The sequence below is a fragment of the Mauremys mutica genome, chromosome 4 (assembly GCF_020497125.1).
Source record: "Mauremys mutica isolate MM-2020 ecotype Southern chromosome 4, ASM2049712v1, whole genome shotgun sequence".
Classification (NCBI taxonomy): Eukaryota; Metazoa; Chordata; order Testudines; family Geoemydidae; genus Mauremys; species Mauremys mutica.
This window is the reverse complement of record NC_059075.1, coordinates 123541302-123554796: the sequence shown is the minus strand read 5'-3', so window position 1 is coordinate 123554796 and position 13495 is coordinate 123541302. Positions and strand designations below refer to the sequence as shown.

General features: G+C 47.5%; 1 protein-coding gene across 6 annotated transcripts in view; it reads left to right on the top strand.

The window, feature by feature from the left end:
- The window catches only part of LZTR1 (leucine zipper like transcription regulator 1), a 277535-nt gene that overhangs the window by 208083 nt on the left and 55957 nt on the right, over nt 1-13495 (top strand). For 5 of the 6 annotated variants that reach the window (XM_045017155.1, XM_045017157.1, XM_045017156.1 and 2 more), the window contains 2 exons: nt 621-777; nt 10399-10525. In XM_045017155.1, the coding sequence (XP_044873090.1) occupies nt 621-777; nt 10399-10525 (284 nt within the window). The remainder of the gene's footprint in view (nt 1-620; nt 778-10398; nt 10526-13495) is intronic. The other variant, XM_045017154.1, reaches the window with a different exon arrangement.

Below are 13495 nucleotides of genomic sequence, written 5' to 3'. Positions count from 1 at the left end.
GATATGATTCTTTATACATGAATGAATATTTTACAAGATGCTACGCATCTGATCTAAAGGTTTAGAATAAAAATGTGTGATGTCATTTAACATTATTTGAGAGATTACATGATTGTATAAGTACATTGTGTCATAACACATACACTTATGTGGGTAGAGGCAAGGTAGTGCATTCAAGGTTGTCACATTCATCTGACGAAGTGGTTATTCACCCACGAAAGTTTATGCTCCAATACGTCTGTTAGTCTATAAGGTGCCACAGGACTCTTCGTTGCTTTTTACAGATCCAGACTAACAGGGATACCCCTCTGATACTTAACCTTAACTTGCCCCAACCTTAACTTGGGCATTCCATTTTGAGTGCTTAATTTTATGCATAAATAATGTTGCATTGACAAAGCTTTTTGTATTTAATATCAGAAAGAACAACAAAGATTATGCTATCACGTGATACTGATTTTTCAGGATTCTGGTGCAAAGCCATCTAGTTCTCTTCTCGTGGTTAATACCACCGGAAACCTTCAGTGGGTAGTTTGAATGGATGCTTTGTAATGGTTTTTCCTCTATTCTGTATAAAATTATAGAGTTTCCTCAGATGAGACTGTTTTTCACTTTTTAAGGAACACTGCCTGAACTTTGTGGTTAAAGAGTCACATTTTAATCAGGTAATAATGATGAAGGAATTTGAGCATCTTTCCTCATCCCTGATAGTGGAGATAGTACGAAGAAAACAGCAGCCTCCTGTTCGAACACATTCCGATCAGCCTGTGGATATTGGTAATGTATTTTCCTTCCTGAACTAATAATCACACTATTTGTTTTTTTGAGACTTGGGCCTTTTCTACACTCAGGAATAGCTGATTGCTGGACATGGATTGCTCAGTCAGTCTAGTGGCACCTATACTGCCTCCTAGGTGCATACAACGACATGCCAATATTTGCACCGACTAAGCTTCAGGATTGCTGACACTCTATCAGAAACAGACCTGATCACAGTGATTCTCATTTGTGACCTTTGGGCTCAATTGTTTCGACTCACTGTCTCTGGTAATAAGCCCTGAAAAAGCTCCAGCTGGTCTCACCTATTTAGCAATACAACCTGGCTGCCCATTTAAGGTCAGCACAAGGTAATGAAAGTCCTCCATTGGATTGTCCCTAGGTACCAGAGAGATCACCTCCCCTTCCACAGCCACAACCTCCTGCAAAAGGTGTGTTCTGTGGGAACAGTGAAACCATCAACCAATAAATAGTAGGAGGCTCCTGAATGCAGAAAACAGAACTGTCACAGGAGCAAGACCTAGGCTGTGGAACTAATTCCCCCAATAGATAAGAATGACCACAGGCCTCACTGAATTAAGAAAGAAATGCAAATTCATCTCTTTGCATTATCCTTCCCTCAGTAAGGTTTAAATTCACCCATGCTCATATGTACGCACACACTCCAGCTATTTCTCATAAGGGCTGGAAAGGAAGGAAGGGAGAAGAGAGAGATTGCTATAGTTTCTTCTGTTTTTAAATACTTACAATGGAAAGCCATTCAGGTCCCTAGATAGACTCCTCCTGATCCCTAGTGACATGGTGTTCCACAGCTGGGAGCCCTCTGCTAAAACATTTTTTGCCCCATTATTCCCCTGCAATCCATTAGCTGAAGTGTCCCTGAAGGGCTGTCTAGAGGAACATGCTCCATGATGTGGACCAGACCATTCAGCTTATTTGAAGAACTATCACTTGGAGAATGTTTCTCATCTTGACACCTATGAGTATTAGGGTGGTGGGAGGAAGGCCAGGGCTTAGCACTGTGAAAAGGAGGGTGAGCTAAGTCAGCCTGCAAGTCAGAGGGGAGAGGAGGATGGGTAATCCCTGCTGAAGGTCTGATGAGGCACGGTGGTAGGTTGAACCCTACTTTGGGGCTAAGAAGAGTCATGGGTTTGACCTATGCCCTGCTGCAGGCTTCAGGATAGGAATGTCAGTGCACAAGTGATAGGGCATAATAAGTCTGCTGTTGAGGCCCTTATACCAATGGCATGTGTGTCAGTAGCCCGTATGTAACAGGGTAGCCTGTGTCCAGAATCAGGGCATGGGCAGTAAAGGCCAGTGGTTAGAGCTTTAGGTGGTCAAGCCTGAGGGAGCTGAGTTGGTAGCTGGGGTCTGGAGCCTAGGGTCAATCTGGAGTCAGGCTGGAGTCAATAGCCAGGAGCTGTAGCCAAGGGTTAAGCTGGAGTCAATAGCTAGGAACCAGGAATGAAGCAAGGAAGCAAGAATGATTAGGGGTCTGTCTCAGCAGCAGTTCAGGGATCTGGCGTGGTGCACATACAACTTCCTGGTATTCCCTTCAGGCTTAAATAGTAGGTCTGGGACAATCGGAGATATGAGGTGGGGCTGCCAGTCATCACTACCGTGGGTGGCACTCCCCACAGTGACTGGTCTCCTGGGATGCATGTTTATTGCCTCAGGCACTGCCAAGGCTGGCTTCTGGCAGTGTGGAAGGGCCACCTGCTTGGCCTCCAGCAGATGTAATTTCAAATCCCATGAATCCTCACATTGCCCCTCTTCAGGTGTGCCCTGGGGCATTGTCATACCAGGCTTTTGTGGGTGACATTTGTGTGTCTTTTATAAGTTCAGGGGCATGAATGTTACCGACAGGCTCCCAGTACTGCTCTTTGGGGCCATAGCCTTCCTAGTCTATGAGGTACCACAATAATCTGGTGCCCAGTATAGCTCAGTCCTCAGACTTCTCGTGGCCCTGAACTGGAACTAGTAGGGTGATGGCTGTGTTCAGTCAGGGAAGAGATTTTCTGTGGATGCTTTCAAGAGGGAAATATGGAAGACTGGGTACAATTTGAGGGATTTGGGTAAGCAGAGTTTGAAAGAACAGGGCATCCACCTTGCCATTTTTGGACCTAGGATGATACGTGATGATGAAATAAAATTGGGAGAAAAATAGGGCCCATCGAAGCTGCTCTTGGTTTAAGGTTTTTGCCCTATGTAGGTACTCCAGATGTTTATGATCAGTGAATACCTGGACTGGGTGGTGAGCTCCTTCCAGATAGTGGTATTTTTGCTCCTGGTTGCACTCTATTGGGCAGTCATAGTCTTGGTGTGGAGGCAGGGTTTCTGCACTCCTCTTTTCAAAAACATCAGCCTAGTCTTGGTATTTCAAGGGACATTCCAATGTAGCTTCAACAGAGGGTTCTGCCTGGATAGCCACCCCCACCTGAGCCTTTTGAGTTTAGGTGCTGCAACAGGATCTATTGGTCCCCAACAGTGCTGCTGACAAAACTCCAATGGAAGATAGACTTCCTGTGCTTGCCACCACATGAGTGGATTTTGGAGAGCCAGCCAGGATATACCAAGGATCAGGGAAAGTGTGGAGAAAGGGTCATGCCAAATTGTAACATTTCTTGATGCCCCTTAATCACAGCCTCCAGGGGAGTTTTTTCCTCTATTACTGGACCAGGAGATTAAGGGGAACTATCAGTAGTCTCTATGAGGTTGGGAGTGATCTTGCTTTGCAGGGGAATATGCAGGACCCAAGCCTCACCTGTGTCTGCGAAGCAGTCAGGTACACCTGACTCGATGAGGACTAGTGAGACAGGAGTTTACAGGGTCACCCTGGGTATGAGCAACTGGACCGGCACCTGCAAGTGGGAAGCCCTGGAACAGAGTTCAGGGTGTGTTCCAGTCAAGACCGAAGCGTGAGGGAGCTCTTTTTCCTGATACCTTGGAATCGTACATGGCAGGCAGAGATGGAGTGACCTGACTCACCAGAGTAGAAGCAGAGATGGTGCTGGCAGTGTCACTCCTTTTCTGCGGGGGTGAGCTGTCAATAGCCCATGTCCACCTGCATCAACTTGGCAGGAAGCATTGATAAAGAAGTAACAGAAAATGATAAGATAGTTGCAAGACCCCCATTATTTCCTCCATTTGTTCCTGTAACCAATTGTCTGTATGGATGGTGAGATCCATGAGGGCATCCAGACTTGTGGAAGTTTCCACCCAGGACAATTCATCTTTAATTTCTTCTCACGGATCCCACCAGAACCGGTATAGCTGTGCCACCTCATTCCAATCTGTATCAGCCATGAGTTGGCAGAATTGTACTGCATATGAGCCTATAGTACCCTGCCTTTGTTGGATGTTTCTTAGAGCAGCCTCTGCTGTTGGAGCTTGGTGCAGATCACCAAACAGCACTGAACTGACTTGCAGGAAGACCTCCCAGGTTGACAATACCAAAATGTCACACTCCAAGAGGGGAGAGGCTTCCCCAAACAGCAGGCTGATAACCAAGCTCACCTTTACACAATCAGAAGGGTAGGATTGAGGATGCATTATGCACAGGAGGCAGCACTGGTTTATAAAACTATGGAATCACTGGTGGTTACCATCAAACCGTTCTGGCAGACATATCAGGGAACAGGGCACTGTGAGCCATGTCTGGAGTACAGTGTTTTCAGCATGCAACTGTGTGACTCGCTCTTGCAATACCTAGTTCTTCTTTGAACGCTTGCTCATGTCAATTCCATTTTTGGTGTGCGTGCGCTCACATGCACAGTTGTTGGAGATTTCTGCCTTAGCGGTATCCGTAGGGCTGGCTGTGGTACCAACCTCGAGTGGCTCTCCCATGCAGCAGCATATCAGGCACCGCTGGCCCTGCACCCTCTCAGTTCCTTCTTACCACCTGTGACGGCTGGTTGGAGTGCCTTGTCTTGCTTCGCAAGAACAATAGCGGTGTATCCATTGACTTGCTAGTTGTGGTTGTACATAGTTTCATAGTTAGCTAGCTGATAGTGTTAGTTAGTCAACAGAGTCCCCTGTTAGGACTTTGCCCCACTACTCCGGCTTTAAGCCATGTGCATCATGCAGCAGGCCGATGCCAATCAGCCATCTGCACGATAGCTGTCTTAAGTGTCTGGGAGAAGGCCATCGCAAGGACAGGTGCTGCATCTGTAAGAACTTTCGCCCGCAGACTCAGGGTATGTCTTCACTACCGGCCGGATCAGCGGGCAGCTATTGATCCAGCGGGGATCGATTTATCATGTCTAGACTAAACATAATAAATCGATCCCTGAGCGCTCTCCCGTTGACTCCTGTACTCCAGCTCGGCGAGAGGCGCCATTTCCAGTTTACGGCGATGCCCTTTGGTCTTTCGTTGGCCCCGAGAGTATTCACAAAATGTATAGTACCAGTGGCTGCTTACCTGAGACGTCGGAGAGTCCAAATATACCCATACCTCGACAGCTGGTTGATAAAGGGCTGGTCTCCGGGTCAGGTGTGGAAACATCTTGACCTGGTCTGTTCCACCTGTCGCGACCTGGGGTTTATAATAAACGAGACAAAGTAAACCTTAACCCCGGTACAACGCATAGATTTAATTGAATCGGTCCTCGACTCCACTTGGGCCAGGGCTTTCCTCCCCGAGACTCGGTTCCAGGCCATGTCAGACCTTATCGTGGACCTGCAGGCCCACCCACTCATCACCGCCCACACGTGCTTTAGGCTGCTGGGCCACATGGCAGTGTGTACTTACATGGTCTGGCATGCATGACTCCGCCTCAGACCTCTTCAGGCATAGCTGGCATCAGTCTATGTCCCCAGCTGGCACAACATGAACTGGGTGGTCAGGATTCCGGACAGCGTCCTGGTGTCTGGTGGCAGGATCCCACGTTGTTGTTGGAAGATGTTCCCTTTGCGGCCCCATCCTCATTGGTGCTCCTTGTCTCTGACACCTCGGACCTGGGCTGGGGAGCCCACCTTGGCAATCTCAACACTCAAGACCATTGGTCAAGTCAAGATCGTTCCCTTCATATCAATGTCAGGGAACTCAGGGCGGTCTGACTGGCCTGCTAGGCCTTTCTACCTTGTATACAAGACAGGGCGGTACAGGGTCCTGATGGACAACATGGCTACAGTTTTCTATATCAACAGGCAGGGCAGAGCCAGGTCGTCGGCCCTTTGCTAGGAAACCCTCTGGCTCTGGGACTTCTGTCTACAGTACAATATCCATCTCGTAGCCACTCACCTTCCGGGGTCCAAGAACTCATTGGCAGATTGCCTCAGCAGGACATTCTTGTCTCGCCACAAATTCGTCCGGAGGTGGTCAGCTCCATTTTCCACAGGTGGGGAACTCCCCAGGTGGACTTGTTCGCTTCCATGCAGAACAGGAAGTGCCACGTCTTCTGCTTGATTGGGAGCATGGACAGAGCAGCCCTGTCTGACACCTTTCTGCTCCCGTGGTCAGGAGACCTGATGTACACCTTCCCTCTGGTATCGTTGCTGCCGAGGGTCCTCATGAAGATCAAACAGGACAGGGTGAGGATCATCCTCATGGCATCGGTGTAGCCAGGCCAGCACTGGTTCAGCACCCTTCTGGATCTCTCGGGAGCAACCCCGTTCCAGCTACCGTTCAGGTCGGACCTGTTGTCCCGGAATCACAGCAGTCTTCTACACCCCAACCTGGCAGCACTACATCTGCGTGGTTAAACGTGCAGCAGCAGCAGTGTTCGGCAGAGGATCTGCATATTCTGTTGGGAAGTAGGAAGCCCTCCACCAGCGCGACCTACATGGCCAAGTGGAGACGGTTCATCTGTTGGATTGCGGACAAAGGTGTTCGTCCTGAGCGGGCTTCACTGCAGCTTATTCTGGACTACCTCCTGCATCTCAAGCTCCAGGACTTGTCCATCTAGCGGCCATCTCGGCCTTCCACCCGCTGTTACAGGGTACGTCTGTTTTTGCTCAGAATATCATGGCCAGATTCCTTAAAGGCCTGGAGCACCTCTACCCACAAGTCAGAGACCCCATCCCTCCATGAGACTTGAATCTGGTGCTGTCTCAACTCATGGGTCCTCCCTTAGAGAGCCCTTGGCTTCCTGCTCTCTCCTCCTCTCCTGGAAGGTCATGTTCCTGGTTGCAGTGATGTCGGCCTGCTGTGTATCCGAGATTCAGGTGTTCACCTTAGAGCCGCCATAAACGGTCTTCTACAAGGACAAGGTCCAGCTAATGCTGCACCCAGCTTTTCTTCCTAAAGTAGTCTCTCAGTTTCATTGGAGCCAGAACATTTATTTACCGGTCTTCTTTCCAAAGCCGCATAAGTCAGAAGAGGAGCACAGGCTACATGCCCTGGACATTAGGAGGGCTCTGGTCTTCTATGTGGATAGGACCAAGTCATTCCATAAGACAATGCAATTGTTCGTCGCAGTGGCTGACAGGGTGAAAGGTTGCCCGGTATCCACTCAAAAGAATTTCTTCTTGGATCACTGCCTGCATTCACTTCTGCTATGACCAAGTGAAGGTGCCACCCCTGGCGATCGTCACCACCCAGTCTTCTGCAGCCTTTCTGGCCCATGTGCCTATCCAGGGCATCTGTAGAGCGGCCACATGGTCATCTGTCCACACTTTTATGTCCCACTTCACGCTGACCCAGCAGGCGTTGGACAGTGCTGGTTTCAGTAGGGCAGTACTGCAAGCTGCTAAACTGTGAACTCTGAGCCCACCTCCGTTGATACTGTTTGTGAGTCACCTAAAATGGAATTGACATGAGCAAGCTCTTGAAGAAGAAAAACCAGTTACCTATCTTTCATAACTGTTGTTCTTCAAGATGTGTTGCGCATGTCCATTCCACTTCCTGCCCTCTTGCCCCTCTGTTGGAGTTGCTGGCAAGAAGGAACTGAGAGGGCGCCGGGATGGCGGCGCCTGATATACCACCGCATGGAGGTGCCACTCCAGGGGGCGCCACAGCTTGCCCTATGCATACCACTAAGGCAGAAATCTCCGACAACTCTGCCCATGGGTGCGCACACACCTTGAATGGAATCGACATGAGCAACACATCTTGAAGAACAACAGTTACGAAAGGTAGGTGACAGTTTTTTCTCCGAGGTCAGCTGAATGACCTAGGCCTGCAAGGCTTAATTGTCAGCCTGAAGTCAGGCAGACCCACTTGGGAGTGCCCAGTGCTTCCAGAGGTTTAGCCAGCTCCATTTTACTGGCACCAAGCCCACTCCTGTGGCTTAAGTGGTCCATGCAAACTGACATGGGGAGTCTGACCTAGTGGTCAGACCAGGAATCAGGAGCCACGCTGGGTCAGATACCAGGAGATTAGATTCTGAGATATGCCAGAGGGCAGATCAAGAGTCAGGTGTAAGGAGGCAGGCAGGATCAGGTTACCAGGAGATCAGAGTCAGGTAGTAGGAGCAGGTAGAGCAAGGGAAACAGTCCTGAGCAGGGGCAACCCAGTTACATGGACAACTTCTTGTTCCTGTGCTTGGGTTTAAATACAATCAGGGACATTCAGGACCCCAGAATTCAACCTAGCGGATTCCAGGATTGGAGTTCTCTGCTCTGTCGGAATTCAACTTCTAGTTCTGGTGCCTGTTAGCAGCCACTGGGTGGCAGGGGTTAGTGGATCAGTGTTCTCATTGCACACACCATGAGTGTCTGGTTCATACCAGGGAAACTGATGATCCAACCACCGAATAACATTATCCTTTTTAGGGACACATCTAGATAACTTTCCAACCAACATTCCTGATGCAATTCTTCCCCCCCCCCAATGTTTGAGCCACAGTGAAAAGTGTCCAAGGTCAAGCTATCTCCTCTGAGGATCTCTGGGTGGATCTCAGGTTATATCTTACTCTGCTATCAATTGTCTTGCCTTCCTTCCCCGACACAGGATGAGCACAAGCAATGTCTATAGCATTGCTTGAGGAAGTGTCTTTGGTTAACATTTGTAAAACAGCTACGTGGACTTCCAACCATATGGTCGCGAGTCATTATGCTTTAGTAGAAGACTCTGCTATGGGGCATGCTATGGGGCAACGGTCCTTCATGGAACTCTGCCACCTGCCTCTTTGCACTCTCTTCTTTCTTGAGTACTAGTTGTCAGTCACCCACAATGGAATACACATAGGGACCAGCACTTGAAGAAGAAGAAGAAGAAGTTATTTACCTTACAGGTTATTTGAGATTTGTGATCCCTATCATACATACTACCCACTCTCCTTCCCCTCTGCTTCGGACCTTGATTAGATTCATGGTAGAAAAGGAACGGGAGAGGTGGTTGGTGTGCTCCATCTTTTATCTCCTTGAGTGGAGACCCAAGGAAAGTAAGGGTGCATGTGCGAGCCAGCGGACACTGCTTTCAAAATTCTCTGACTCTGGGAGCATGGAGTCATGCGTATCCCTAATGGAATACAGATAGGGACCACACATCTCGAAGACCCTCCAGTTGCTATAAGGTAAGTAACTTCCTCATGCTGGGGGTGAGCTAGGGCTGGGGGTTGGCAGGGCAGATCTTGCAGTGAGAGAGGGAGGCAAAAGAGCCAGAGGTGGAAGGTGGAAGTGAATCAACAACTATATCAATGGAAGAAAGGATGAGAAGGCTGAGAGCAGATAAGAAGTCACTGATGTTGAAGGACGAAGTTGCAGAAAGACCAAGTGACAGGGCATGAGGGAGTTGAGAGGAAATGGGTGATGCTGAAAAGGGAGGGAACTCAGCAACAGAGATCAAAGAAAGCAATGCTTGTTGAGACCAAATTCTATGAGAGTTGACCGAGGGCTGCAGATTGAATGAAGAGAAGAGGAAAAGAAAATGTGCAGCTAAGGGGTTGGATGGGTTGTTACCATGGAAGCTGAAGTCTCTGATGCTGAGTGTGGGAGATTGTGAGGAGAGGAAGAGAGAGAAAGAGTGAGGAGTTGAAATCAGAGAGGAAGGCTGATGGGGAGGAGCTGGATGGATGGTAGGTGACAGCAATATTGAGAAGGAGATGAGAGAAGTCAGATGCAGCGCTGTTCAAAAGAAGAGAGGAGGGAGGTATTGGAAACAGCAGCAAGGGGACAGGAGAAGGTCCGTACCCCACTACAGTCTGATCCAGGGCAGGGGTGTGAGAGAAGGAGAGGCCTCTATAAGAGACGGCAGCTGCAGAGGGATCCAGGTCTCTTGAAGAGCCAGGAGCTGGAGGGAGCAAGATAAGAAGAGGTCGCGGGTGGCTGAGATCTTTGTAGATAGGTCATGGCGTTCCAGAGACAGCAAGAGAAGTGGAGAGGGAATGGGTGTGAGGTTAGTAATGTTGGCACAAGAGGGGCTGGGGGTGGGTGAGGAGGTGGACTGAGGCAAATGTACCTGAGGTGAGGAAAAGGATGCGAGTGTAGAACCTCACCAAGGGTATCAGCCTTACATCCAGAACAAATTTCCAGGCATCATGTCCTGGCCTTATCCATGGCATACAAGAAGGGGCCTCCTATAGCTCTGAGAATGTGATGAAGTGCCTGCCTACTAACAATTCCCTTGATCCCATGGGAAAACCTATATATAGATGTGGCTCAACTGTGTATTAACTTTATAGCAGCTGATTATCTGGAAATGTCTTCTTTTTAATCATTTCACCATGTTGCCTCTGTCAGGAACATCTTTGATTCAGGATATGAAGGCTTATCTAGAAGGAGCTGGGATCGAGTTTTGTGATATCATCCTCCTGTTAGATGGCCACCCAAGACCAGCACATAAGGCAATTCTGGCAGCCCGCTCCAGGTGTGTGCACTCTGATCAACCAATTACTGATCAACCAATTAGAACTCTGTGTGCACTCTGATCAACCAATTAGAAACTTTTTTAAAGAGTCGTCATTTACTAGAGCAGTAACAAATGTCATGTGTAGACATGATTTCTTAGTACTGCTTCTTGGATCAGCTTGTTTTGAAGCTCACAAGAGAATAGGCTTCTATTCACTGAGATCTGAGTAATACATAGGATTTTCCCCCTATAAATTAAACATAATAGAGCCATTAAGCAACAGAGACTAAAATGTGAATGAATTTGCCATCCCAGCAGGGAAAAGTTAGGAAATCAAAACCTTAGTTGAATAACAGAAGGTCTATATCCTACCACAATTTTAAAAAGAAGCAAATAATCACGCATAAAACTACTGTCATTAACTGGAAAGGAACAAGTGTTCAAAAAGAATAAAAAGGATGGTCTAAAAAATGGAAATGCAGCTCAAGCGATGCTAATAGAATGAGGCCTAAACTTTGGTATGTAAGCTATGAGGTAGAGATTTAAGAATCCATTGAACAAACATATAAAAATATCAATACATTACGGGGTAGATTAGTCTCTCTGGGTTCCCACTTGGTTGCAGGTGTAAATAATTTACCCATTTAAGGGTGTATCATACGTCTCCTCCCTGGCACGGCCGACCAGCTTCCTTGGCTGGTGCATGTAGTGGGGAGAGGTCTATATTGGTTCTACCCTTCCCTGTACCCTCTTCACTCAGTCGTAGGGGGAGCATTGGGTACATGGCATTGGGTTCTGCAGTGCATAGAGCTGCAATCTAGACTGCCTTAACCTGGCTGAGCGAGAGAGCTGGGACTCTACTCTATGTATAGCTATGTTAAAGCTAGGCATGATCTAGTCCTATATTAGTACATCAAAGTAAGAAGCCAATGGAGAATCAGCAGGCCTGCTAAACCATGTAAAGGGAGTAATTGAAAAGGATAAGGGGATTGTTGGTGAGATAAATGGTTCGTAGATTCCAAGGCCGGAAGGGACCGTTACATCATTTAGTCTGACATGTATATCACAGGCCATAGAATCTTGCCCTTTTACACTGCACCAGTAACTTGTGGTTGACTAAAGTATGTCTTCCAGAGAAGATGTGCAATCTTGATTTAAAGAGATGGAAAAGCCACCGCCTGCCTTGATAGTTTGTTCCAATGGCTAATCACCTTCACTGTGTGTATTATTTCTAATTTGCATTTGGCTTTAACTTCTAGCCACAGGTTCTTATTCTGACTTCCTCATTAAAGAGCCCTTTAGTACCTGTGAAGAAAATACAAGGGACATGGTAATTAAATCAGCTTTGAATCTTCAAACCCAGTGGTTAGGGCACTTGTGTGGGATGTGGGAGACCTGGGTTCAAAACACTGCTCCTCATCAAGAACAGTGGGGATTTCATAGAATCATAGAATTCAAGATCAGAAGGGACCATTATGATCATCTAGTCTGACCTCCTGCAAGATGCAGGCCACATAAGCCGATCCACCCACTCCTTTAGCAAGCGACCCCTGCCCCATGCTTCGGAGGAAGGCGAAAAACCTCCAGGGCCACTGCCAATCTACCCTGGAGGAAAATTCCTTCCCGACCCCAAATATGGCGGTCAGCTGAACCCCGAGCATGCGGGCAAGACTCTCCAGCCATACCCTCTGGAAAAAGGTTAAGAATATCATATCATTGACCCATTGTACTATTTACCAGTGTGGCACTTAATTGACCTATTGACTAAGCCCGTTATCCTATCATACCATCTCCTCCATAAACTTACCTAGCTTAATCTTAAAGTCATGGAGGTCCTTCGCCCCCACTGTTTCCCTCGGTAGGCTGTTCCAGTATTGCACTCCCCTGATGGTTAGAAACCTTCGTCTAATTTCAAGCCTAAATTTCCTGACTGACAATTTATATCCATTTGTCCTCGTGTCCACATTAGCACTGAGCTGAAATAATTCCTCTCCTTCCCTGGTATTTATCCCTCTGATATATTTAAAGAGTGCAATCATATCTCCTCTTATCCTTCTTTTGGTTAAGGAAAACAAACCGAGCTCCTCAAGTCTCCTTTCATACGACAGGCCTTCCATTCCTCGGATCATTCTAGTGGCCCTTCTTTGTACCCGTTCCAGTTTGAATTCATCCTTCTTAAACATGGGAGACCAAAACTGCACACAATACTCCAAATGAGGTCTTACCAACGCTTTATATAACGGGACTAGCACCTCCTTATCCCTACTAGAAATACCTCGCCTAATGCATCCCAAGACCGCATTAGCTTTTTTAACGGCCACATCACATTGCCTACTCATAGTCATCCTACGATCAACCAGGACTCCTAGGTCCTTCTCCTCCTCCGTTACTTCCAACTGGTGCGTCCCCAGCTTATAACTAAAATTCTTGTTAGTCATCCCTAAATGCATAACCTTACACTTTTCACTATTGTATTTAATCCTGTTACTAATACTCCAGTTTACAAGGTCATCCAAATCTCCCTGGAGGATATCCCGATCCTTTTCCGAATTGGCAATACCTCCCAACTTTGTGTCATCCGCAAACTTTATCAGCCCACTCCTACTTTTGGTTCCGAGGTCAGCGATAAATAGATTGAATAAAATCGGACCCAAAACCGAACCTTGAGGAACTCCACTGGTAACCCCCCTCCAACCCGACAGTTCCCCCTTCAATACTACCCTCTGCAGTCTCCCCTTTAACCAGCTCCTTATCCACCTCTGGATTTTCATTTTGATCCCCATCTTTTCCAATTTAACCAGTAATTCCTCATGCGGTACCGTATCAAACGCCTTACTGAAATCCAGATATATTAGATCCACCGCATTTCCCTTGTCTAAAAAATCTGTTACTTTCTCAAAGAAGGAGATCAGGTTGGTTTGGCACGATCTACCTTTCGTAAATCCATGCTGTAATCTATCCCAGTTGCCATCGGCCTCATGCTCCGTA